This window comes from Lepidochelys kempii, chromosome 9 (genome assembly GCF_965140265.1).
Source record: "Lepidochelys kempii isolate rLepKem1 chromosome 9, rLepKem1.hap2, whole genome shotgun sequence".
NCBI lineage: Eukaryota > Metazoa > Chordata > Testudines > Cheloniidae > Lepidochelys > Lepidochelys kempii.
In genome coordinates, this window is record NC_133264.1 from 47,275,671 (window position 1) to 47,303,598 (window position 27,928).

The 27,928-nt window shown below is 43.0% G+C and overlaps 2 protein-coding genes across 10 annotated transcripts in view; one reads left to right on the forward strand and one right to left on the reverse strand.

The window, feature by feature from the left end:
• LIMS2 (LIM zinc finger domain containing 2) overlaps nt 1-27,887 on the forward strand; it is a 56,396-nt gene extending 28,509 nt beyond the window's left edge. For 6 of the 7 annotated variants that reach the window (XM_073360160.1, XM_073360162.1, XM_073360161.1 and 3 more), the window contains 6 exons: nt 15,902-16,051; nt 16,676-16,826; nt 18,580-18,672; nt 19,870-19,918; nt 20,091-20,166; nt 23,281-27,887. In XM_073360160.1, coding sequence (XP_073216261.1) covers nt 15,902-16,051; nt 16,676-16,826; nt 18,580-18,672; nt 19,870-19,918; nt 20,091-20,166; nt 23,281-23,428 — 667 coding nt within the window. In that variant the 3' untranslated portion in view covers nt 23,429-27,887. Of the gene's footprint in view, nt 1-15,901; nt 16,052-16,675; nt 16,827-18,579; nt 18,673-19,599; nt 19,841-19,869; nt 19,919-20,090; nt 20,167-23,280 lie in introns of those variants that run through there. The other variant, XM_073360163.1, reaches the window with a different exon arrangement.
• On the reverse strand, nt 10-13,679 carry GPR17 (G protein-coupled receptor 17). Of its 3 annotated transcripts, XM_073360165.1 has the most exons (3): nt 13,556-13,679; nt 9,790-9,918; nt 10-3,198 (listed from the first exon to the last, which is right to left on the reverse strand). In XM_073360165.1, the coding sequence occupies exon 3, from the start codon at nt 3,162-3,164 to the stop codon at nt 2,148-2,150; it is 1,017 nt and encodes a 338-aa protein (XP_073216266.1). In that variant the 5' UTR covers nt 3,165-3,198; nt 9,790-9,918; nt 13,556-13,679; the 3' UTR covers nt 10-2,147. The 3 variants fall into 3 exon arrangements, with proteins under 3 accessions (XP_073216266.1, XP_073216268.1, XP_073216267.1); XM_073360167.1 differs by lacking the exon at nt 9,790-9,918; XM_073360166.1 differs by lacking the exons at nt 9,790-9,918; nt 13,556-13,679 and adding an exon at nt 7,668-7,734.
• Nucleotides 27,888-27,928: the final 41 nt, after the last annotated feature.

Genomic DNA, 27,928 nt, shown 5'->3' on the forward strand with positions numbered 1-27,928 from the left:
TATGGGTAGAGGAGGGGCCTGAAGGCAGAATGCCAATAGACTGTGGATAGAGTTGGGTGAATGGGCAGGAGGCTGGCTGGAGAGGGAAAGGATTCCAGTCGTGATGCTGGCCTGCGTGTGAGAGATGAAGGGGGATTTCTCTGCGCAGGCTATTCGCTGATTGAATGAGAACCCTGGGCATAATGAGAGACTGAGGGGGAGCCTCTGTTAATATAAAGACCATCTCTTCACTGGTCCTTTGAAACTATTTATTTTATATATGTATAACAGGTATAAACAAGTCCAAAAAGTTTTTTGTTTTAAAAAAACGAATGGCAAAACTAATACAAACAGGACAGGAAACTTGTACAAAAGCACATCCCAGTAAAAAGAGAGACAGACAGTTTGGCAGATAGTTTTGAATTCTGAAGCATAGTGGATTAACTTCAGACTGTTATACCTCTGTCCAGCAGGGGTTGGGAGAGTCATTGAGTTGATGTTCCTACCCGCTGACATGATCAACATGGAAAAAGGAAAGAGGGTTATTTGCTTCACCCTGTCCACCAGGGAACCTCCCATAATTAGTTCCCTTTCAAGTAATCCTCCATATAACACCAGTCTCTAGGCTTCCAAAATTATGGTTAATGGATTTTCCTTTTGGCTTCTTGGCTTGTGTCTCTGATTGTCCAGTGCCTTTGAGCAGTGCTGGGTACCGGCTGGGAAAGCAGTCAGGATTCCAGAACTTAACCAAGATAAAAAGCTGTTGATTTCATAATTTAGGATCTAAACTCTTGGAGACATAGAGAGCTCCTTCCCAGTGACATGGGTAGAATATGTAAATAAGATTGATCTATCATATGGCTTTGTATAGTGCTCATCACTGCCGTATCTAAGCACTTCAGAGGCAAATATGATTGGCTTAGCAAGGTTCCTAGTGGACATAATGGAATCTTCTGCTCTTCTCCTTTTATACCATGGGATTTCTCCTACCTCCCCTTCTTGTCTTGATACCCAGATGTGTTCCATTGGGTGCAGCATTTATCAGTGAGGGTAGTTTAGCTAAACTAGGTTAGTGATCCTATGTAGCAAATGAAATGTTTTTCAGACCAAATAAAACACATGAGACAGAATGTAAATAATTATAAAACACTCTAAAGAGCTTTTCCCAAGCAGGCTGGGTTTCACACTTTCAGCACATCTACTTTTCATCTTTTTGGCTAATATATTTACAGGGATTCAGAGTTTTAGGGTTCACCATTTATAAACCAATGGAAGATATTCCCTTTACTGATTTTCATGAAACTTCTTTCCATTCCCTTTTATTTTAGCCTGAGATTATTAAGGTGACTGATCATTCAAACAGGACTACACCCCAAGGCTAGTTCAGAAAATGCTGCCTGTAACTGAAGACAGCTGCTGGGGCCTTGGCCCACAAACCCAAGGACAGGTTGAAATATTAGCATTATGTTTACTGCTCATGCCCACATCCTGGGCATAGACAAGAGGTCTGTGGCAACAATAACTTGACATCCCTGGAGAATCAGGATGTCTCCCATTTATTCCAGCCACAGGTTTCCCCTTTCCCCTCTTTAGCACACATACTGTATCTCCCCAACTCTCTACAAACATTCACAATAGATCTAGAGACACTACTATTCTCCTCTGATACTCCAGGACTGAATCTCTTGGGCTGGCACAACATAGGATTTCAGGGAACGGTGTGTATTTTGGGCAGGGAGCAATCACCCATTGAATCTTAGTCCTTGAATTCCATTTGTTCTGTTTCTCAGGGTGGCCAACATTTGCTTGAACAAGCCTTGAGTATAAAACTCTTAGAAGAAGAAATCATGATTTAATTAAATTCTTGTTTCCTTCCTCCATCCCTAAATATTCAGGCCCCAGCTTCAGGATTGGGCAACAGATGCTGCTGCTGTTGCATTCATGTTCAGATGTCTTGTGATTTACTGAGATTAGAATCTGTCTGCTGGCAGAGATGAGCTCTTGCTGGTTGTAGCTGCATAGAATAACTGAACTCTCCTCCTTGATATTGCAAGAATGATACTGACTCTGGGAATAACATCTTTGTCTTTGGGGTCACTTGCCTTTACTCTCTAGAGAGTCTCTTGGCTGTGTAGTGCCCAGAAGTGACAGCAAATATTATCACTTGCTCACAATTCAGATTTAGCACTTAGTGAGCTCTCATTTGTCTTCCCTTCATAACTTGGAGGCATCATTGCAGCTCTTTTGCCACAAAACAAGCTGCACAAGGCCTCACGGAACTTCTCAGCCACAAAGAAATACATCACTGGGTCAAGGGCGCCATTCAGGCTGGTGAGGCAGGAAGTGATGCGGTTACTGAGTGCCAGGACTCGCTGGGTTTCACAGGAAGTCTTGGTGCCATCATAATGGAGAATGTAAATGTAGCGATTGATGTGATAGGGTACAAAGCAGACCAGAAAGATCATTAGGACAACGATGATCATCTTGATGGCTTTTTCCTTCAGGTGCTTCTCAATTCTGTTGCCACTCCTCAGGCTACGGATAATCAATAAGTAGCAGGTCACTGTAGTAACAAATGGAAAGGTGAATGCCACTGCCAACGACACGAGAGCATGGCGTGATGCCTTCTCTCTGTAGAGCTGTAGGCAGACAGTCGTGTTGTTCATCTCGGCTGTCTGCACACTGACCAACAGAGGTGCCATTGCGACAGCAACTATAACCCAAAGAAAGGCACATGCCAAGTGGGCGTAGAGTGACCTGCGGAGTTTGATGGACTTCACAGGGTGCACGATGGCTAGGAAGCGGTCAACGCTGATGCACATAAGGAAGTAGATACTGGCATACATGTTGAGATAGAAAAGGAAGCCAATGAGTCTGCATGGGATCTCGCCAAATGGCCAGTGATTGCCAGAAAAGTGATATACCAGCCGGGTGGGTAGAACCAGCACAAAAAACAGGTCGGCCACAGCAAGATGCATCAGGAAAATATTGGCTGGAGTGCCTGACTTTTGGTCCCGGATGAAGAGCCAAAGAGCCAGGGTATTGCCAACGAAAGCCAGGATGAAATCCAGGAGATAAAATGTGGCAAAAAGGATGTTCTCTGTATGGGTCTCTTTGCCACATTGTTCTGAAGTTTCCAGGGAGGAGTTGAGGAGTAGGCTTGAGGGATCTGCTGGACCATTCATTCCTCACTACAGCTCTGGGGCACCAACCAGGGACCTAAAAAAATTAAGAAAACCGATCTTACAAAGAACCTTGGTAATGGTGAGGCAGTCTAGAAATCAGTCAACATGTCTCTTGCTTGCCGAGAGAAGTACTTAAAAGGACACTGCCCAATTTTTATAAACTCAGAGTCTGACCTACTTTAAAATTATAAACCCCTCCCTCTCAGTTGAGTTTTCCAGACCTTTCCTGTCTGTTGAAGAAAATTATTGTAATGCAATCAGCTAGCTGTAAATTTATCTCCAAGATGTTCTGAGACTTAGTAAGTGATAAATACCCACATCCCAGGTTAACAGAAAAGTGGAAATAGGCACTACACACTCAAGAGTGACTGATTTTTTGGCCTGGTGCCAAAATATTGGTAATATTTGTCCTAGGTTTTAAAGAGCTCCTGTGACATAGGGCCAGAAAGGGTTAAGCATCTTGCAGACTAAATTATCCAAATTGAACCTTTAAAGACATATTAGAGAAGTATATAAATGGTAATTAGGGCTGTTCCTTAGCAATAGCTAACATAGAGCTTTGAAATGCAAATCTGTATTGTTAGAGAATTAGAGGTAGTATACTAGTTGTATGTGTTTACTTATACCTTGTTAGATGTTAACCATGTAAACAGATGAATCCTGTCTTTTGATTCAGAGATCAAAAGGGAATATTAACATTTAAATGAAACTTGGGTGTAGTAATTTCATTGTCTATACTTCAGTTGGCAACAAAGCCCGTTTCCAACCCTATCCACATATCTATTCAGGGGACACCATCACAGGGCCTAATCACATCAGCCACACTATCAGAGGCTCGTTCACCTGCACATCTACCAATGTGATATATGCCATCATGCGCCAGCAATGCCCCTCTGCCATGTACATTGGCCAAACCGGACAGTCTCTACACACAAGAATAAATGGACACAAATCAGACGTCAAGAATTATAACATTCAAAAACCTTTCGGAGAACACTTCAGTCTCTTTGGTCACTCGATTACAGACCTAAAAGTGCAAAAAGAAAAGGAGTACTTGTGGCACCTTAGAGACTAACCAATTTATTAGAGCATAAGCTTTCGTGAGCTACAGCTCACTTCATCAGATGCATATCGTGGAAACTGCAGCAGGCTTTATATATACACAGAGAATATGAACCAATACCTCCTCCCACCCCACTGTCCTGCTGGTAATAGCTTATCTAAAGTGATCATCAGGTGGGCCATTTCCAGCACAAATCCAGGTTTATGCTCTAATAAATTGGTTAGTCTCTAAGGTGCCACAAGTACTCCTTTTCTTTTTGCGAATACAGACTAACACGGCTGTTACTCTGAAACCAGACCTAAAAGTGGCAATTCTTCAACAAAAAAACTTCAAAAACAGACTCTAACGAGAGACTGCTGATTGGAATTAGTTTGCAAACTGGACACAATTAACTTAGGCTTGAATAAAGATTGGGAGTGGATGTGTCATTACACAAAGTAAAACTATTTTGCCATGTTTATTCCCCCCCACTACGGTTCCTCACACGTTCTTGTCAACTGCTGGAAATGGCCCACCTTGATTATCACTACAAAAGGTTTTTGTTTTTTGGTTTTTTTCCCTTCCCTTGTTCCCCCTCCCCCCCCCCCCCCGCCCCTCGGTAATAGCTCACCTTACCTGATCACTCTCTTTACAGTGTGTGTGGTAACACCCATTGTTTCATGTTCTCTGTGTATATAGAATCTCCCCACTCTGTTTTCTGCTGCATGCATCCAATGAAGTGAGCTGTAGCTCACGAAAGCTTATGCTCAAATAAATTTGTTAGTCTCTCTAAGGTGCCACAACTACTCCTTTTCTTTTTCTGGGTACAGACTAACACGGCTGCTACTCTGAAACCTATACTTGTCTTTGAAGTTTGTAGTAAATTGTCTATGAACTGCTTATTAGATTAATTAATAATTAATTACTGGTAATGCTTAGGTTTCAGAGTAGCAGCCGTGTTAGTCTGTATCCGTAAAAAGAACAGGAGTACTTGTGGCACCTTAGAGACTAACAAATTTATTTGAGCATAAGCGTTCATGGGCTACAGCCCACTTCATCAGATCCATGCAGTGGAAAATACAGTAGGATGATTTTATTTGCTTAGGAAATAGAAAGTTACTTCAAAAGCCTATTGTTCACCCAAGGACTGTGTGCTGTCAAGAGGTTGCAAAAATCTCTATAAAAACTCTTGGGACCTCAGATCTGCTTAAGCTTAGTTGGGAAGTTTGAATCGCAAGACTGTGGTCTCCAGTGCCATTCTGGATAGCCCTGTTATTGGATGTGGACATTGGACTATAACCTAATGAAGTGATTCTGGAAAGGATGCTTTGCAACTCTAAACTCACCATCTGTACTATAAAACTGACCTAAGAACTCTATTCATACCTGTATGAATAATGATCTTTTAACCAATACTCTCTCTTTTCTTTTTTTTAATAAATCTTAGTTTACTTAATAATAATTGGCTGTAAGCGTGTATTTGGGTAAGATCTGAAATATTCATTGACCTTGGAGGTAATGTGTCCGATCCTTTGGGACTTGTAGAACTTTTTATATGATGAACAAGATTTTCAGTAATCCTCATCGTATTTGACTTGGCTGTCTGAGAGAGAGCCCAAGGCTGGGTTGCTTTAAGGGAACTGTGTTTTTTGGCTTCTGGGTAACCAGTAAGGTATTATAGAAGCTGTTTTGTTGTTGGCTTGGTGGATCTAAGTATTGGAGTGACCACCAGTTTTGGAGATTGTCCGCCCTTCTTTGCAATTTACCCTAATTGAGCAATCTCAGAATGGCAGCCCTGGGACCACAGTCACAGCTCCTTATACAGAAACTTCACTGGAGACACAGGTATCCTCTGTTTTTAAAAAAACCCCTCTGAGAGTATCTGGCTTATTGCTGGAGAGAATGGGGAGAGGAGAGTTCATATATCCATCTCTGGTAGAAATGTCTCTAGGTCTGGGAACAGGTGCCAGAAATTATTTTATTTATTTATTTTAGTTATTTTTTTAACCAGAAAATTCAGAGTTGGTTTTGTTACTGAGTTGGGATTCAGAAGAAAGTTTTTCCAAACAGTGCAGTGGCTTCTGCTTCAAGTGATTCAGACAGTGAGACACTATTGAGTTGCTTTAGGAAGAAGCACTGGACTTCCCCAGCTGCCTGGCTATTACCAGGGGAATTTCTCTGCTACTCTGCTCCTTTTTCAGTCGCTGCATGTTCCTCTTCCTTGAAAGCTCCAGTAACTATATCTGCTGCAACTGACCCTGTAGCTCTCTTAACCAGCACCATAGTGAAATTGACCTTATTCTTGTCACTCTCACTGTTGCCCACAGCAGCAGTGCAAAATGACCAGACTTTCGTGGACATTTAGCCAGAGCTTTTCTATGATATGCAACAGATCTTGAATTCAAATCTGTAACTCTTACTCTGGCTTTGAGTCTTTTGTATTATTCCCCTCACCTGTCCCCAGTCTATAAAATGAAAATATGACAAAACCCGTGAGCTGGATCCCTCCCTCAACTACATCTGTGCATGGAGTTGAGTCTGTTGTACATCTCCCACTGTCAGAGGGATGTGGGCAGGGTTGGGTCGTCAGATGTGTCTGCAGCACCATTCCCTTGTCCATGGGGCCCTCTGAGTGTGCTTCACTGGGACACAGCGAAGGCAGTGGAAGGGTTCCCCTACCAAAGGAAAACCTGCAGGGGTTGATGCCCTGATCCCCTACATCGAAACTCCTTGTGAGCCCAAGTTGACACCTCAAAGATCACTAGTTACTCTTGAAAATGTAGGCTAATGTAATTTGGGACATACAGGGCAGCAGCCAGCAAAGGGACAAAGTGAATGTCAGCATGACTCACCTGCTGCTGTATTAACTGGGTTATGGGGGAGATTCACTTGAGACTAAGGGGCACCATGGAAGTACAGCTCTGTGTAGACAGCCTTGGAGTCTGGAAGATCCCAAAAATCTGTGTTCAAACCACCTGCATGCTAACCCACGTGCGCAATCAAATGATCTGTTGGAAACTGAGAGAAAACTTTTGGGACTTTTCTTCCTCCCCACCAATCCCAGGGATCATGGCATCAACCCCTGTAGGTTTTTCTTTGATAGGGGAACCTATTTGCACCTGCCACATTTTTACCAAAACCACATTAAACTCTTGTACTTAGCTAGTTGAAGACTTATGCAAAACTTGATTATTCCTACTTGTTTGCTTAAAATGGGGATCAAGTATCTGGTTTTCTTCCTTTTATTTAAAAATAAAAGGCTCTAGTATTCTGTCATAACTGTCCAGATTCTGGGAGTGTTTAATGCCATTGCATTGATACTGTTGTGGTATTTGACCAGTAGTACCATAGGAGCTGACTCCATGGGTACTCCGGGGCTGGAGCACCCACGGGGAAAAATTAGTGGGTGCTCTGCATCCACCAGCAGCCAAACTCTCCTCCCCACCCCCACTCCACCTCACCTCCGCTCTGCCTCCTCGCGTGAACGCACCGCGTCCCTGCTCCTCCGCCTACCTCCTATCTCCAGCTGTTTGGTGGCGTAGCAAGCTGCAGGACAGAGGGGGGAGGAGCGGGAACGTGGCGCGCTCAGGGGAAGAGGCGGGGAAGAAGCGGGGCTGGGGCCGGGATTTGGGGAAGGAGTCAGAATAGGGGCAGGGAGGAGGCAGAGTTGGGGCGGGGACTTTGGGGAAGGGGTTGGAATGGGGGCGGGGCAGGGGTGGAGTCAGAACAGGGCTGGGGGCAGAGGGGCATTGAGCACTCACCGGCCTGAGCAGAAGTCGGCACCTATGAGTAGTACAGGATGCTACAGTATATTTGTATAAGGGGAAGCAGTAAAGGAAGCTGAAGAAATAGGAGGGAGAGGGTGCTGGGATAGATGGAGGAAATACTAGTCAGGGAAGGAAGCCCACAAGGGGAGCAGGAGTGATCTTGGATGTATTGGAGACTAGAGAGGCAGTGTGAAGTGGAACTGGGTCTGAAAAGTATCTGGAAAAGAAGAGTGTTTTCCTTAAGTAATGATCACACAAGTAAAGGAGAATGTCTTTTTGGTGTAGAAGTCTGGCTTTTGTCCAGCCAACCCCTATCTGTGCGAAACTTTCACGCTCTTGACTTTCACATCATTGCTGTTAATGAAGATATGAAAATAGATGCTTCCTCCTTTCTGATCAGCCAGTTCCCCCTTTCCCTAGTTAACAAACCATTCAGATGGTTGCTGATGTTATCAAAGATGCCTCTGGCAAAAACCTCGCTGCATCCTGAAATTATACAGCAGTAGTCGAGTGACTGCAGCAGAGGGTAATGCCCTATCTTCCCTCAGAACTATGATTATTGCTCAGAAACATTTAAGAGATGAAATTTCTGGTGAGGAATAATTCCAGTAACACAGACACTGGAAACAGAATCCCAAGAAAACACCTGTCTTTCAGATAGGTGGCTAGAAGTGGGTGTACTCTGAACCAGACTTCTTCCACTTCCAAGAGAACGAGGAGTACTTGTGGCACCTTAGAGACTAACAAGTTTATTTGAGCATAAACTTTTGTGGGTTAAAGCTCGCTTCATCAGATGCATGCAGTGGAAAATACAGTAGGAAGAGATATATACACACCTACACAGAGAACATGAAAAAATGGGGGTTGCCATACCAACTCTGAGACTAATCAACAGCCCTCCAACCTGAAGCAAATACTCACCAGCAACCACACAACAAAAACACTAACCCAGGAACCTATCCTTGCAACAAAGCCCGTTGCCAACTCTGTCCACATGTCTATTCAAGGGACACCATCATCAGACCTAATCACATCAGCCACACTATCAGGGGCTCATTCACCTGCACATCTACCAATGTGATATATGCCATCATGCGCTAGCAATGCCCCTCTGCCATGTACATTGGCCAGACCAGACAGTCTCTACGCAAAAGAATAAATGGACACAAATCAGACATCAAGAATTATAACATTCAAAAACCTGTCGGAGAACACTTCAGCCTCCCTGGACACTCAATTAGAGACCTAAAAGTCGCAATTATTCAACAAATAAAGTTCAAAAACAGACTCCAATGAGAAACTGCAGAACTGGAATTAATTTGCAAACTGGACACCATTAAATTAGGCTTGAATAAAGACTGGGAGTGGATGAGTCATTACAGAAACTAAAAACTATTTCCCCGTGGTAATTTTCCCTCTACTGTTACTCACACCTTCTTGTCAACTGTTTGAAATGGGCCATCCTGATTATCACTACAAAAGTTTTTTTTCTCCTGCTGATAATAGCCCACCTTAATTGATTCATCTCATTAGAGTTGGTATGGCAACCCCCATTTTTTCATGTTCTCTGTGTGTGTGTGTTCCTATTGTATTTTCCACTACATGCATCTGATGAAGTGGGCTTTAGCCCACAAAAGCTTATGCTCAAATACATTTGTTAGTCTCTAAGGTGCCACAAGTACTCCTCGTTCTTTTTGCTCATACAGACTAACACGACTTCCACTCCGAAACCTTCCACTGCCAAGCTGGTTGACAGATAAGAAGGATGAAGATCAACAGAAGTGAGAAGGGATAGAATTAAGAAATAGAAATTCACCTATCTGGCCACAGTGGGTCCCTCTTTCTCTGTGTTGAAATGCTGTGTAGCTGAGCTGTGAAGCTTGGAGATGTAGGAATGCAGTGTCCTTTGTGTTCCAACCAGCTGTGTGCTTGTTCCTGTTTATTACTGAAAGAATAAAAATGAGAGTATGAGGGCAGCCTGCATCAGTGCTTGAGCAGAACACTGTTCCATGGGCCACGTTTTTCAAAGCACAGCACATTCTGTAACAGTAGGCATGCACATTTACATGTGCAAAATGGAGACTTTTTATAAATGCAAAGTAATGCACATTGGAAAATATAATCCCAACTATACATATAAAATGATGGGATCTAAACTTCATAGAATCATAGAATACCAGGGTTGGAAGGAATCTCAGGAGGTCTTAGCTGTTACCACTCAAGAAAGGGATCTTGGAGTCATTGTGGATAGTTCTCTGAAAACATCCACTCAATGTGCAGTGGCAGTCAAAAAAGGGAACAGAATGTTGGGCATCATTAAGAAAGGGATAGATAATAAGACAGAAAATATCATATTGCCTCTATATAAATCAATGGTACACCCATATCTTGAATACTGCATGCAGATGTGGTCGCCCCATCTTAAAAAAGATGTATTGGAATTGGAAAAGGTTCAGAAAAGGGCAACAAAAATTATCAGGGGTATGGAACAGCTTTCGTATGAGGAGAGATTAATAAGACTGGGACTTTTCAGCTTGGAAAAGAGACAACTGCGGGGGGATATGATTGAGATCTATAAAATCATGACTGGTGTAGAGAAAATAAATAAGGAAGCATTATTTACTCCTTCTCATAACACAAGAACTAGGGGTCACCAAATGAAATTAATAGGCAGCAGGTTTAAAACAAAAGGAAGTATTTCTTCACACAACACACAGTCAACCTGTGGAACTCTTTTTGCTAGAGGATGTTGTGAAGGCCAAGACTATAACAGAGTTCAAAAAAGAACTAGATAAATTCATGGAGGACAGGTCCATCAATGGCGATTAGCCAGGATGGGCAGGGATGGTGTCCTAGCCTCTGTTTGCCAGAAGCTGGGAATGGGCTACAGGGATGGATCACTTGATGGTTACCTGTTCTGTTTGTTCCCTCTGGGGCACCTGGCATTGGCCACTGTCGGAAGACCGGATACTGGGCTAGATGGAGCTTTGGTCTGACCCAGTATGACCATTCTTATGAGACTTGTCTCTTTTTGTGTACATGCTTCCTAGGTGTGCACATGCAAAGACAGTGTTTGTGGAGTGTGCGCATCTTTGCTGCTGTTACTTGTCTCTTTGAAACTCTGGGTCTTAGTGTCTTTGGAAAAAACCTTGTGAGTTTAGTCCCTAAATGAAAGTGGTATTGGAAGCTAAAAGATGTGTTATCCTTATCGGAAGGAATTTTTCTTATTTTTTCTATTTTACACTAAAGGAGGAGGAAACCTACCCATTTAATGGCTGATAGAAAGACAGGGCACATCCACATTAATACTCATTGTGTGACTCTTTGAATTTACACTTCTTGTTCTGCCACTCCATTTATTTAAATAATTCCATCCACAAACAATGTGTAAGGAGGCATGATCCTTCATAGCAAGAATTAGATTAGACTGTGGTTAGCCATTAGTTTTATATTCAGTTATAACACCCTGTTAAAAATGAAACAGCAGGGGGATGTGAGTCTAAAAGACTGGCATCGGGTCATCCTACAGTCCAGACAAGGATTTTATTTGCCGTAAGCCAGCTCTTTGGTGGAATCTTCCTCCGGGCAACAGTTTGCTCCCCATCTGCAGCCCCAACATTAAGGGGCTTGGAGTGACATGCATTTTATCATGTTCTTAAAATTCTCTGTGGTGATCAGATTCTGTTAGAACTGACTTCCTGTGGTGCATTGAGCTATGATCTTTGGGGTTTGATTTCAGTTTTCTGTCAGTATCTGACACAGAATAGCAAAGATACCAATGATGAAATCCCAGCCCTGTGGAAGTCAATGGCAAAACTTATTTTGACTTCAGTGGGGACAGGATTGCACCACAGGACTGCAGGGGGTTGAGTGAGGAATATCAAGAAGTCCAGTAGGGCTGTCACAGGGAGGAGAAACATCTTGGGGATTGGGGCTGCAGGAGTTGATTAAATGTTGATGGATCTAGCTCACATATGTATTTGTCTGTCAAAAGTCAGTATCGTTGTGGGGGGAAGCTGCTGTTACATATGTTACCTGTGAGGGTCTCTTTCTTTCTTTTTTTAATTTGTCAGAAGGTGTGGAGAAAATAAATGGCTCTTTTTACAAAACTCTTTCAGTTAGCCTCTAAACTCAAATGATCCTCCAAGAGTTTTAACTTGTGCTATTTTAACATACTTTAATTTTTGTAGCCATTAGTGTTGATTGTTGACATGAAAATGAAGGTGTCCTTGGCATCTGAGTAGCTCAGGAGAATTAATTGCTGTGCTGGCTTTGAGAATTGAAATGCTACTTTCAAAAATGTGTGGTTTTAAGTGTTCATAGAACAATAACACTAGAGCTGTGGAAAACCCAGTGATGGCTTTACTCTGTGCCTTTGGTAATAACACATGAAGAAGGTTTAGCACATTATTATTATTATTTTATTTTATTATTTTAAAACTGATTCAAAATAAATGTGCAAAATTTTGCATTAGGCTTTTTGTTTATTTTTGCTCTATTGTGGTACACAGTCGAATAACTCCGTAATCTCTAGTAAACTTGTCACTGTAGCATGTACAAATGCTTTTGCTTGAAGCTAATTAGAAATCATATCTCTTTTTTAAAATGATTTAGTATCCGGGGTTTGTTCTACAATGCAAGAGGTTCTGAATCTGTAGGCAGAATAATTCTTTAATTGTTTGGTTCCCAAGCCCAGAATTCCATTTGACTTGCGCTGCTGGGGTAGTGTGAGTATTTAGTGATTTACAGATTTCTGAATAGAGCTCTATTCTGGGGTTAGCCATTATTCCAAGCTTCCCATAGCTGATTTGTAAGTAGGGATGTAGTTAGTCATTTAGAATGTGTGCATATAACCATATTTTATGGCCCTCCCCCTCTCCCACACCCACACTACATTGATACTCTCTTGGATAGTTATAATAGTTTATACAACCATATTACTGTTTCAACAGGTGCTCTACCTATTTGTTAATAAAAGGCTTGATGAAGAATAAGCAAAACTTTCTAGCTCATCCTAAATAAGAAATCAAGCTAGCTTGGTTTTTGCTACAATCTAAGTGCTTCCCAGCTAGAAGTGCATGATGAGGTCTCTGGTGGACTTCAGTTTTCTGCTCTTCTCTCATTCTTTTGATTAAAGGTGGTTCTGCCTGGGGAATGAGCTGTTTTGTTTTAAATGATCAGTGCTTATGATGGTGGAAATACTTTGTCAAGCAGGAAGGTCTTTCATCTTTCCCAGAAAATCTTTTAACACTGAATGAAACTCCCTCCAGAGCTGACTCCCCTCTATCTGAGAATACTCTGTTGCCCTTGGGAAATTAATAATGTAATGGGGTGATGTTTGTGGTGTATGCCTGTCTGTACTAATGGCTGAAAATGGAGACATTTGGAAAGCTAATCTAATTTAGGGGACAAGAGTGATTATAATGAAATTCATTGTAGACTCTATTTGTTTAACAGCTCGTACGCTATGTGTATTAGCCGCTCTGTACATCTCCCACCACCCTCACTGACTCAGCTACGACAGCGTAAAGCCACCAGGAAAGTGCCTCCGTTATTTTACTTGCCAAAGCCAGTTCTCTTACCTCTTGACGGCGCAGTCCTGCAGGTGGAGGGTAAAGTCCTTCTAGAGTAAATCTCTGGGAGCTCCTTCTGACGCCAGCGAATCAAGGGGAAGCGTCATATGATTCAGAAGGAGCAGACCGTTTCAGACTTAGTGAGGGTGGAAGAGAGAGCCCCTCTATATAGAGTCCTGCTAGCTCTGATAGTGCATTATCAGCTCACACAACAGAGGAGAGGAGATGGCAAACTTGCAATGAAAGGCAGTTTTCATTCCAGCTGAAGCCTTGGAAGGGGGGAACCACGGCTGCTGCTGCTGTTATATTTTTGAATATTTCAGTGTTTGTTCTGCTTATTAAAGTCTCTCTGAACCCCCTAGTCTTTTACACTGACTCTTTGGAGCTCTGTGATTATTTTGGAGGGGTGGAAAGGGGTATTGTGAAGGGGGGGAGTCTGGTATTAATAGACACAACAGGACGCTTGAGAATGGGATAATTCCATAATGGTGGGAGTTGGGGTGAGAGGGGCGGCTGCTATGGCAACAGCTCTGCGATTCCAAGACTTCACTTTGCTTGCAATAGAGGAGGGTCTATGGGACAGCAGAGAGGGTTTGTGAATGGGGAGGGGCTGATAATGGTTTATCAGTGCAAAGGGTTGAAGGCCCCTTATTCAGCTGAATGAGAGGGGTCTTTTTCAGGACACTTGCTGCAGGGGTCCCAGTGTCCTGCCCTGTATAATTAGTCCCCATTTGACAGTGCTGAATAAAACTGATGCCTTTATCCAGGGATGAGCACAGCTGCATGCTCTCTTATAATGGGGCGCTGTCTGCTTTTGGTGGGGACTGTGGCTCCATCTGGGAAGACAGTGGTTCCAGCCCTGGAAAGAAACTATTTCAGAAGAGAGGACTTAAAAAGTGAGAAAATAATAATGATACTTTCAGCTTATGCAGGTGCTTTCCATCTGAGGATCATAGATGTTTGAGGCCACACAACACCCCTGTGCTACAGGGAAGTATTCTTAGCCCCATTTTACAGATGGGACACCTGAGGTTAAGTGACTTACACAAAGTCCCACAGGCAATCCCAGAGAGTGCCAGGAATAGAACCCAGATCTTCTGACTCCTAGTCAGTTTGTTGCATTAGCCATGACACCACCTTTCCTTTACTGTTTTTCACTGTAGTTGATGGGCTCTTTGGGAGAATACCGTTAAATCTTAACCAGGGATGTACATGTGACTGTAGTGAGGGGGAACTAAGCATGTTTTCATCAGGTTGGACAATAGTGAGAAAACAGGCATTGATTATTCCCCCATTTGCCTGCTATGTGTTCAATTTAGCCAAACCTCCACACCCAGCAAACAACACTAATGCTGGGAGGACAGCTGATGGGTGAACTAAACTAAAGACCACCCCATGAGAGCTTTTAAATACTGGGCACAAAACTGACTGATTCAGCTCCTCATCTTTTGATTGGCTCTGTGTAAACAGGAGCTCTGACCTTTACAGCTGTTTATCTCTTATCCCTTTTGTCACAGACTTCACTCCCAGCAATGTCAGCTGCAGGCCCGATCAGGACTCGTGCTTCTGTTGCAGTTTGAAAAATATTAAGAGTTTGCACCACAGAGTACAGACTCCCTTGTTTCTTAAACTTAATAGGGAGCTTTTGGGTAGAAGGGCTACGATTCAAAGGCTTTCTGGTTTGTCTGGTTAGTGAGGACTAATGGATCCAGCCATGGTGGAGGTAATTTAGCAATATGCCTTCAAGAGGAGCACTGAGAGTGAACTCCCTTCGACAGAGCAGTCAGAGGATTGTGTGCATAGATTTATGTAAACACAAACACATTTATAGATTTGTAGGGACATACTTACGTACATATGTGCACACAAGCTCTCTGCTGTGCTGATAAGACACTTATTAACTACTCTGATATGCACACCTATGAGTGTCTTATTGCTACATACAAAAGCAGACGCTTCATGCATAGTGATTTGGGCCCACATGCCGTCTCCCATTATGTTTGTAAGCTGAGTTGCAATTACAGACAGCTAAACTGTCTACTGTTTTTACTGCAGTTGACGCCTGTAGTGAAGAGAAGAAATGCCACATAAGGAGGCTTAGGAAATACCTAACTGTATCCGAGTGGGGCAGTTGGAGTTACAAGGCTACCTGGTTAGTCTCTAAGGTGCCACAAGTACTCCTTTTCTTTTTGCAAATACAGACTAACACGGCTGCTACTCTGAAAGGCTACCTCAGGGTTTGGTTAGCACTAGCACCATTAGATGATGTTTAACTCCCATCCTCTAGAACAGTGGCTGCTGTCTTTGGGAGAAAGACTCTACTGATGCTGCCCTTTCTTTCCAATTCTCACCCAGGCACCTGTGCAGGCCTTGCCATAACCGGGAGAAAGCCAAGGGGCTAGGCAAGTATATCTGTCAGAAGTGCCACCTGATAATCGATGAGCAGCCTCTGATGTTCAGGAATGACTCCTACCATCCAGATCACTTCAACTGCACCCACTGTGGGTATGTTCTCCTCTCCCAGCTTCCATCAACAAACCAGGGAATGTACTATATGGACAACAGTGCAGTCTCTTTCTGGACTCTGTAATCATCAGCTACACTTTGCAGCGTTTAAGTTATCTGGCAGACAAGAAGTTCTGTATGTGAAAGATCAAAAGAGTTGGAATCAAAATGATAGAATTGTAGTTCTTCTGTTCAGCTATATAGGGTTCTCCTTCCTTCATGCATTGCTTACTGGGCACCATTGTCTACTGGGCTTGAGAACAGTTCCTGGAAATGAGCCACTCTCAAAGGTCCTGTTTACATTACAAAAATAACCTTGTTTAAACATTGTGGCCAAACGTGATTTAGCCTTGCATTTGTGGACAGAAAGACCTATTAGATAACCACCAGGGTTTGACCACAGCCATGTTTCACAAGCATAATTCAGGATGCCTGTGTTTATAGCGTAGCTGGGGGCCAAAGCATGGAAGCTGGCTTTGAAGTTCATTCTTCCACAGCTTCATCTTAGATATTCACGTCTGGAGGGAAGGTCATGTAAGTGTCAGGTTTAATCGTGAAACAGCTGTTGGCTGGGGCTTGGGTCAGTGGTGTTGCTTCAAGAACACTTGTTTGTGTTGTTTTCAGGAAGGAGCTGACTGCTGAGGCCAGGGAGCTGAAAGGGGAACTCTATTGCCTGCCCTGCCATGACAAGATGGGTATCCCAATCTGTGGAGCCTGTCGCAGGCCTATCGAAGGACGAGTGGTCAATGCTCTGGGGAAGCAATGGCATGTTGAGGTGAGATCAGTGTGAAACTGCCTGTGGAATGCATACTGCCAGAGGCCTAATGCAAGTTGGAGGCTGTTATGGTGAACATTAGAAATTCCCACAATTCCTGTTTAGGCCAAATTCAGACTGTATTCACCTGAGGTGAGCTTTATCTGGCTAAGTCACATGCACTAGAGTTGTGAATGCTGCACTTCATCTTTTGCACAGTAACAATACCATTGTTTAATTTACTCTCAGGAAAATTATTTTAAAATTTCTGCATTACATTGCAAAGATTCTGGGGTCTGCAAAATAGCATTTACCACTGAAGTTCTGTACATCCTCTCTATGTCCTTACCTTCAGCTCCAAGTAACAAACTGTAACATCGCTGTGACACTTCCCGGGGTACCCAGGTTGTGAGGTACCTCACCACCACCTGCCCTTAGCATGAAGCATGCTTGAGTCTGCCTGTGGTGGATCAGCTCCCTGAAACCACCAGCCTCTGGTAGCACAAGCACTACCTTCCAGTCCTCCTTCTCACTGTACAGGTAGCCATAGGCACACACCGATTCCTGAGTCCCTGTAGTATCCAGTCCCTTATCCATGGGACACTCACAGAATTAGCAGATCTGCTTTTCCCAAAGGAACAATACACACCAGCATGTAAGATTCAACTCCGAGCCAGCACTTTGCTTAATACCACAGCACTTAGAAAACATATTCTTGTTTTCACTATAAATATATTATCAAAGAAATAGAGAATATTGGAAACAAATGGTTATGTGTAAAACAAAATCATAACCTGCTTTCTAGAGACTAACCTTAATTAACAAGTTACTGTCTTGTCTAAAGAAGCTTCTCTCACCCAAAATTCTCTTCAGCATATTCAACCAAAACTCTTCTTTATGAAGCAGAAGCACTGTCCTTTTACTCCTTAGTGAAGGGTGCCAGGATGTCGTCTTTGCCTCCCAAATATAGTAGAGCAAACCTTTGATGTATATCTCTAGATAGGGTTCCTTCCCCCCATCTCCCCTAAGCACCACTACTTTTCTCTTCCTGTTAGACTTTCTCCAAATTCTGCACAATCCTTCATTGCATTTAGTTTTGACTGGCGATAAGTGACCAGTAGTGAATGAGACAATATTCAATTTAGATGTAAACAAAGAGATGAATAAACATCTTTTATCTGACAGAAAACTTGTTTTTCACCTTTGATGGTGTCCAGCTCTCCCACAGAGACTTTAAGAACATATTTTGTGTGTGTGTGTGTTTAACTCCTTACATAGTATCTGTACATACATTTCACAACAATATTGATAACCAGTGGGGCACCAGCTATCATTTGAGACCTCACGAGACATTCTTTGAACCAGAATGTACATACCAAAATCAGGAGATTCCTGTAACTCCTCTGCATCCCTTTGCCAGTTGGCATTAAGAGGTTCTTGAGTCACACATCTCACCTTCCAAATCTTGCAAGCAATTTTTTTTGTACAGTGCAGCTCAACAGATGATGATAGTGGTAGAATCTGTTGTGTAGCCAGAATGCAGGTGTGTCTTCTAACCCTGATGTGTCGTTGTTCCTTCGACTGTCATTTACATTGTCATAGCATCCCACTATCACCATCCCACAAGGTTCTTTCAGGGTTTTCTTGTCTGTGTTTGTATAAAGATCTGAAACTCTTGTGCAAACCACTGGCTTATTTCCGGGGCCGCGTCCAGGCATGTCTTCTAGCTGTGGAGGCCCTTCCACCGACACTGAATGCCTTTTTACTTTTGCAGCATTTTGTTTGTGCCAAATGTGAGAAGCCATTTCTGGGGCATCGCCACTATGAGAAAAAAGGACTGGCTTACTGCGAGACTCACTACAACCAGGTAAGCACTGCTGTCCTACACCCGTTCAGCAGGCACCTCTCTCGGCTGAGGGGCTGAGGAGAAAGAATGTCCCCTAGAGAAATTTGGGAAATAAGCACAGCATTTTCCCCATGCACCATATAACCAGAAATGCATTGTTATCTGGAGTGAGTTGTTAAGAAATATCAATAACCTCTGGTGGTGGGGAATCTAATTGAAAAAGGAAAAATGTTTTCTGTGGAAGATGTGTTGACATATAATTCTAGGAAAGTGGCAGTGATTAGAGAATGAAAATGTAATGGGGACAGGGATCTTCCCTGTTGAAAGAAAAAATTGCTGTCCCTGGATTGCCCTTAAAACTTCTGAGACACAAGGTGCATGAGGTGATATCTTCTATTGGACCAACTTCTGTTGGTGAGACAAGCTTTCGAGCGCTACAGAGCTTTCATCGACAGCAGCTGGTCCAATACAAGGTATTACCTCACAAACCTTGTGTCTTGTATCCTGGGAGCAACACAGCTATAACAACACAGCAAACAAATTAAAATTTCTGTAATTATACCAAATAAAATTAGTGTTAACCAGTCAGATGGCTGCTTGGCTAACCTTTTGTTAAGAATCGAAAACATTCTATAACCCATGTGAAGCCAGCCTATTTGTAATTGTTTAAAATAAATGCCATGGCATCTGGTTGGCTAAAGCACAGAAAAGATCTGTCCTGTAAGCTGACACAAAGGTAACATTATCATAAAGATACAATGAGCAGCCATGACTCTACACCAATTTCCATCAGACAAAATACTGCATTTCCCTTGTAGAGTTGTTAAAGGCTAAATATCAATTGCTTTTAAAATAGCACTCTTTGCTCGATGTTTATGGCCTATGATCAGGAGATATTTATCTTTGATCAGTGTTGTGATCTATTGACATTGTCTCCCAAATTCCCAGGCATACAGGCTCAGAGATCATGTTATAATGGTACCAAGAGTATGAGGCATCAACAAAAAAACTTCTAAGATTTGAGGATACAAGTTCTGAATGACCATAGACCAATGGGCAAGTGTATGAGAAGCTATTCAGGAGATGTAAATGAATTTTAGGGTGCTGCTGCATCCATCAGGAGTTTGATGTTTGCACCAGCTGTCTAATTTGGGGAGCATGGGCAGACTCCTTCATAGTCAGTAAAATAAGTTCCCATTTTATTCCTTCTGCATGCAGCTCTTCGGAGATGTCTGCTACAACTGCAGCCACGTGATCGAGGGGGACGGTAAGATTTGTTCTCTCCTTATTTTGGGTCACTCTCCCATTCTGTTTCTCAGTGCAGCTGCTGCAGTCCTGCAGTTGCAAGGTTCCAATGTTTCTTTTTACATCTTGGCTCACTGAATTGGGATAGGACTCTGAGACTAGATAATCTGGTTGTTTTCTCTTATTTTGCGCAGTGGTATCAGCTCTCAACAAGGCTTGGTGTGTGAACTGCTTCTCCTGCTCCACCTGCAACATCAAGCTCACACTGAAGTAAGTAGACACTTGCAGACCTAGGATAACTCTTTCATCAGCCTGGGGGAATGGTGCTGGCACCCTGCAGCTGTAGAGTAGCATCCTCTCCTGCAGTACGTACAGCTTTCCCCTAGAAAGGTAGCCTGTTGAAAGGTAACTGAGCCCATTTTCAAAGAGTTGTGTGCTAAATGCCCCAAATAGTAAGTGGCACAGGGACAATGAATACAAACTAACTTTAAATGCCCCTTTCCTAGTTTCAGGGCCTCTGATATCACCCCAGCTCTGCTTTGATGGCCCAACATGCCTCAGTTATCAAGGAACTGACCCTTAGGGCTCAAGGAAATGGTGTTTTCATTATAGAATGTGGGTTTTGGAAAGTGTTTTTAAATTCTTTATTCTTTTATACTGATTAAAAACGCTTAGCAAAGTCTCACTCCATAATAAAATGACACTGCTCTGAGCCCCCAGTTCCATGCTCCAACTGGGCTGTTTGGTAACTGACATGCAGCATTGGACATCCCAGGGCTGTCACACCAGCCAGCGTGATTCCAGAGGTACCCACTCAGCATAGTGTTTAATGTTCGAGGCATTAAAAGCATACTACATATAGGGCATGCTTTAAGATAATATTATAGGTCACTTGTAAGAACTGGGACTTAGGAAACACAGTGGCAAAGTTAGTTCAAGCATCTAGAAAATTAGTTTGTCTGTGCTTATCTCAGAGACAGCCTTCCCTTCTTTTCCCTTCCCTGGATTAATGGAGGGTGGGCACATTCCTGGGAGTGGGCCACCTTGCAGTGAACTCCCCTTGCTGCTGCTTAAAGGAGCAACATTAACCACAGTAAACTTGGTGGAAGCTGAATGGCAGGAAGTCTGGGAATATGAGGCTATTGGGGGATAAGGAATGGCAAGTCTCAGACTGAGTTGGTTCTAGACTAATTGTGACTCGAGTGTCTGGGACACTGACTCTGCTAGTGAAATTGCACTTCTTGATTTTTGCCAACCAAATGAATGCAGTTGCCTGATTCTGCTGCAGTCACCATTTGTGATAGCTAGATCGCTGTCTGATTGTGACCCACTGAAGTTCATGGCTGCTTGAGTCCTTATCTGCCTTGTGAGAGACACTTGTGCAACTGAGTGGGGTAGTAAAGGAGCCAAATAACACAGCAGGGCACAGATTATCCAACAAGTTCTTGGAATGTTTTGGAGAAAGAGAAAGCTACTGGGGGGAGGCTGTTCTAGATTTGATTTTGACAAATAGGGAAGAACTGGTTGAGAATTTGAAAGATAATAAGGTGATAAATAACAGTCAGCATGGATTTGTCAAGAATAAACCTGATAGCTTTCTTTGACAGTGTAACAAGCCTTATGAATAGGGGGGAAGCAGTAGATGTGGTATATCTTGACTTTAGTAAGGCTTTTGATACTGTCTCTCATGACCTTCTCATGAACAAACTAGGGAAATACAACCTAGATGGAGCTACTATAAGGTGGGTGCATAACTGGTTGGAAAATCGTTCCCAGAGAGTGGTTATCAGTGGTTCACAGTCATGCTGGAAGGGCATAATGAGTGGGGTCCCACAGTGATTGGTTCAGGGTCCAGTTCTGTTCAATATCTTCATCAATGATTTAGATAATGGCATAGAGAGTACACTCATAAAGTTTGCGGACGATACCAAGCTGGGAGGGGTTGCAAGTGCTTTGGAGGATAGGATTAAAATTCAAAATGATCTGGACAAACTGGAGAAATGGTCTGAAGTAAATAGGATGAAATTCAATAAGGACAAATGCAAACTACTCCACTTAGGAAGGGACAATCACTTGCACACATACAAAATGGGAAATGACTGCCTAGGAAGGAGTACTGCGGAAAGGGATCTGGGGGTCATAGCGGATCACAAGTTAAATATGAGTCAACATTATAACACTGTTGCAAAAAAAAGCGAACATCCTTCTGGGATGTATTAGCAGGAGTATTGGAAGCAAGACACAAGAAGTAATTCTTCCGCTCTACTCCGCGCTGATTAGGCCTCAACTGGAGTATTGTGCCCAGTTCTGGGTGCCACATTTCAGGAAAGATGTGGGCAAATTGGAGAAAGTCCAGAGAAGAGCAACAAAAATGATTAAAGGTCCAGAAAACATGACCTATGAGGGAAGATTGAAAAAATTGGGTTTGTTTAGTCTGAAGAAGAGAAGACTGAGGGGGAACATGATGACAGTTTTCAAGTACATAAAAGGTTGTTACAAGGAGGAGGGAGAAAAATGGTTCTTAACTTCTGAGGATAGGATAAGAAGCAATGGGCTTAAATTGCAGCAAGGGCGGTTTAGGTTGGACATTAGGAAAAAATTCCTAACTGTCAGAGTGGTTAAGCACTGGAATAAATTGCCTAGGGAGGTTGTGGAATCTCCATCATTGGGGATTTTTAAGAGCAGGTTGGACAAATATCTGTCAGGGATGGTCTAGATAATACTTAGTCCTGCCTTGAGTGCAGGGGACTGGACTATATGACCTCTCGAGATCCCTTCTAGTTCTACGATTCTATGATTTCTATGAAGTAGCAAGCATAGGAAAGCCATTGAGCTGCAACAGAAGAAAAGCACTGTGGATTGTGCTTCCACCCTGGTACTAGCTAGTAAGGGGCATTCATAGCAGGCTGAGGTGCACTTGGCAGCACAGAGGGGAGGAGTGTGAAGAATCAAAATGTTTTCCTGTTGCCAATGCAAAGCTGCTGCCCCCAAGTTTTGGAAAGCAGCCACGCAGAAGTGTTGCTAAGAACCAATCACAATGTGTTCCATGGACATTTCATTATTGGTAAACATGTGGACCTGATCTCCAGTCATCAGTCCATATGTATCTGTGTTCACACAGCTGGGCACCTAACTTGGTATGAACACTGCCACATGTGTGCATTAAATTCTGATATGTGAACATACTGGCAAGATTGGCACCTGTGTGTTGAAATGAGGGGTTTTATACGTTCAGTAGAAAGCAAGCGCGCGCACACACACACACCACACACACACACACACACACTCTCTCTCTCTCTCTCTCTCTCTCTCGATTACTGAACATTAAGCCATGAATGTAGTTTTGCAAGTGTTGTTTTTAATAGCTCAGTGTTTCTTTGAAAGGAACAAGTTTGTGGAGTTTGACATGAAGCCTGTGTGCAAGAAATGCTATGAGAAATTCCCTCTGGAGCTGAAGAAACGTCTGAAAAAGCTGTCTGAGCTGGCCTCCAAGAAATCGCATCCCAAAGCTGTGGATTTAAACTCTGCTTAAACGGGTCTGTCATTTCTGCTGACTGCACTCTTATCCTCACAGACTGCAACTTGCAGCAGCTACTAATCACAAAGGGAGCTGTTAAGAATGTCTGAAACAAACCACAGACAAATAGTACCTCCTCCAGCTTTTGTCACTGCAGCTTTCACCCTGAATGTCGCTTTACTCAGGCAGTTGCAAATTAACATTGACTGCATGGGGAGTTTGGCCTCTGCTGAGGGGGTGGGGCAGAGCAATGGGTATGGTAGTTAACTGGCATTATTCTGCCATTGATCAGATGTACACCATTGTTTTTCTGTCCTTCATCGTTTCTACGTGGAGCTGAAGTTCTCTCTTCTGTAGCCTGAGGAATTTGGAAAGAACAGTAGTTTAAATATCAGATGGTGAAACGTGCAGATTGTTCAACACCAGTTATAAGTATCAAGGATTCCTTAAATGCCTTGTACACAGAGCTTTTCACCTATAGGACATTGTTCTGAATGTGGCCCAAAACTATCACCATCTGATAAGTGTTTGGTATGTCCAAAATGAGCTGGTCTGTGTCTAGATTCCCGGTGAACAAATATCCACATCACAAAACTGCCGCAGCAATCGCCCTTCTTGACACCCTTGTTGCCATTTTCTCTAGGCAAGGGAAGGAGTGAATGGGCACAGAATCTATGCTACCTACTCACCTCACTCTATGCCAGAGTGGGAGTATAGTGTCTGGGCAGTGCACAGAAGTTTCACTCTCTGAGGCTGTCAGTTTGATACTTCTCAAAAGTATTCAATTCCCTTACAATTGAAGGGGGATATGTAATGTGAGGGTGAAGGCAGGGGATGCCAGGAACTAATATTCAATGTTTACTTGCCAGTTCTCCATTAGATCACTGATTCCCAGGGCTTGAAATTGCCCAGTGTGACATTATACCCTACCCACTGACACACCTGCCATTACCCTCTACAGTACCTGCAATATGACTGGAGGTGTGGTTACTGTTTGGCATAACAAAACCCAGTTGGCAGATCTGGTAACTGTTAAAAACTTCAGTCTGAGCCAAGCCTTTTCCCTTTGTTTGAATGGAAAGACTACCTTCTCAGCTCAGTTTCCGTGACTCTCAGTGTATGTCTACTCTGCAATTAGAAACCCATGGCTGGCCTGTACCAGCTGACTTGGGTTAATGGGGCCTGGGCTTTGGGGCTGTTTAATTACAGTGTAGACTTCTGGGGTTCGGCTGGAGCCTGGGCTCTAGGACCGTTCGAGTGAACCAAAGGAGCCTTCAGACTCACATCTGGGAATTCTGTAGTAAGACGCTAGCTGTGTCCACGGTACCATTTTGCACCTTTGCTATTACTGATGCAACTTCTTTGGTGGTAGCACCAGTGGGTGCTGTTATGTAGACAGGGCACTAAACAGCTTCTGGTGTTTTAACCTCCTTGGGCATGTCTTCACTGCAGCATTAACTTGGGTGATTGATGCCCAGCTTAGCCTAGCTCACGTGTAAGAGGCCACGCTGCAGAGCCCTACCCAAGTTACTATTAACTCAGTGGTGCTGCAGTCATCTGTCTGAGATGTTAGGATTTCCGGAGGCACATGATACCCCATGGTTCCTAGCACTGCAGTAAGCTGAACCACTCTCTGATTCTTTCCCAGTGTATAATGGGAGAACTTGTCTGTCCTGGGTGCAGGAGAGGAATTGTGGGAAAGCATTGGAGGACTGTGAACACTTGAGTGATTTAGCCTGTCCCCTTGCTGCAGAGTGGATAGGTTACCAGCTCAATAAGCTTTAGGCTATACCCACAGCTGGGCCAATGAGCCCGGGTGTAAAGCAACACCACACAGATCCCCTGTTGTCTAATGCTGCTTAGAGCAAACTCACACAACCTAGTGGCTAAAATACTGGTGGCTGCTCTACACTAGAGCACTTGCTGTTGCTGCCACGAGTGAAGCTGTACCAGAGATAGCAATGGTGAGAAATGTTAGGGGAAAAGGCTAGTGCAGAAAGGCTAGTGCAAGACTCCTGGTTAGTTAGCTGCTTTCCTAATACCAACTGCCTTTGGCTGCTTTACTTTCTGCTGTAGTAAGCTATCATAACTATTTTAACACCTTCTGTGCACCGCTTCCGCTATAGCACTTACGAAGGGATGGACTCTCTGATCTAATGAGAGAGCTTGTCTGTCTTCCACCGTGACTATCAATCTGCACAATAACCTAGACAGTATTATTTTTGTCACAGTTTAATAGCACTTGAGGACAGCTCTTGTTCTTCTGTAGCCCTTGGCCTATCCTTCAGGGAGGGGCACAAGGAACTGCTCAACTGAAGGCAATCTTAAGTGGCCACTGCTGGGACCAGTCCACTATGTCGCTTAGTCTCTCTAGAGTTTGGTTGAAGAACTAAAGCACAGGCACCTCAGGCCCATGAGCAGTCACAATTCATTATGCTGATTCTTCCTAGCCTGGAGCATGCAGCTCCTTTCACCATGCCCTTGGTCACAGGAAGGAGCCCAGTGCTGAATCTGGGCAGCTGGGTATTTTCAGCTGATTCACCAGTCCTAGTTCAAAAGAATTTCCGGGGAAGATGGCATTATATGTTCTTGTTAATATGCAAAAATTGAGTCCTCCATGGACAGTAGTTGTCTTCCAGACCAGCTCAAATCTTGTCAGCTGTGTTTCCTGCAGAGGCCACTCTTGAGTTTAGCAATGGAAAATGCAAATACATGGTTAAACATGTGCATGTAAAGACGAATGTGAATATCTTTGTACTATGAGAAGAGATACAGTGAGGACTCTTATTTCCTAATATTTGAAATTCAGTAGATTAGGCCAGGGCTTGCTCGTACTTTTACTTAAAGGAAAAGACACCCATTGACCCTGAGCTTTATAATATATGGATAATCAAATGTCTTAAAGTGTCTCTTTCAAACTGTTAATCTGACAGATCTTTCACTAGAGTTCTGCTTTGTAGAGCACATGGTTGTCTACAGAGTTACGATATCAGATTTGAGAGACTGAGCAATCAAGAGAGTTCTGGGAAATAACTACACAACAGCTTGGAAACATTCATCTTCCCCCAGATTCCACCTTTGAAAAAGTAAATGGCATAGGATGTAAAGTAGATGTGATAGGATCTGTGGACTTCTTTAGGGTAGAGTCTTTTGGTATGATGGATTTGCTAATACCTGTGTGTTCTTCATAATGCTGGAGTCAGGAGAGACTCTCCTTCATAGAAAGCTATGTTAAGACTAAGATATGTGCGTTTTCCTTTGCTCTAAATTCAGAAAGTCAAATTCATTCTTGCTGTCACTCCATTATCCTCAATGCATATCAGTTATATCAATGATGAATTTGGTTCAAAAGACTAACCTTGTATTACTTACCGAAAGCTGCTGTCCATTGTATACTTTCACAGTTTTAAACCTATATTTATATACATATTTAAAATAAATCACTAATGCTCACTGACTACACTTGAAGACGGAAATGCTTTTAGAAACTGCGATATGTGCAGCTTACTCCTATTCAAGGGGAATATTAATCACTTCCCTAATATCTTTCCTTATTACAAAACAAACTGCTATATATTTTCTCTAGGATTTGGGTCCTGGTGCTTACCCTCACAGTGATCCACACAGCATTAGCAAAAATTGTTTAACCTTCCATGCTCGGAGTTTCCAATGCCAAATGTTTTGTATTGGATGATGCGGACTGCTGGGACTGAAGAGGTTAAGTGTCCATTTGAAACGTATATCAGAGGAGGCATTGGTTCGCAGATAAATCTGTGACTAAAGCAGTTGTTCTAAGAGGTGTTCAGTTCTTAGTTTGTAAAGCACTCTTAGTGCTAAGGATTCTATAGAATGAATGAAGAAATGTATTAATACTAAAGGGACAAGCCCACTCCCTATTACATGGCATGTATTCTGCAGACTGCGGATTTCTTGTTTTGTACTTTTGTACTTCTGACTTTGTGATATCTAACCAAAATCTGTGACTGCTGGACTAAAATATTATAATCTGCACCTGTTATGTATGTTCTTGTAATAAAGTTAACTGCAATACATTTTAAATCGTCACACTAAAGATTAAAATATAAAAACTGTTGTATATGCGTACTGTACAGTAAAACCTGAGTCCTTTGGATCTACACCTCTGATGTGACCCAGGGTGAATCACTCAATAACTCCAAGGATCGGACACATTCCTATTTCAGAATTGTGATGATATTATAAACCCCACTTTGGCAAGGACAGTTAGCCTGTTCTGTGGCACCTGAAGGGGAGACAGGTAATTAAGGATTAGACCAGGCGGGGGAGAACCAGGCTGGGTGGTTCCTATAAAGAACGGAGTGCAGAGCAATAGGGGGAGGAGATCCAGAAGGGAGGAGTTTGGAACTTCCTCTCTGGGAAAGGAACTACAGAGGGACCTCCAGGAGGTATCTAGCCTGGGATTGACCCTGAAGGGAGAGGGCAGTTGGAGAGAAGAAGACTCCTACAGCAGGTCTGGGAGCAGAGAGAGACTCCAGG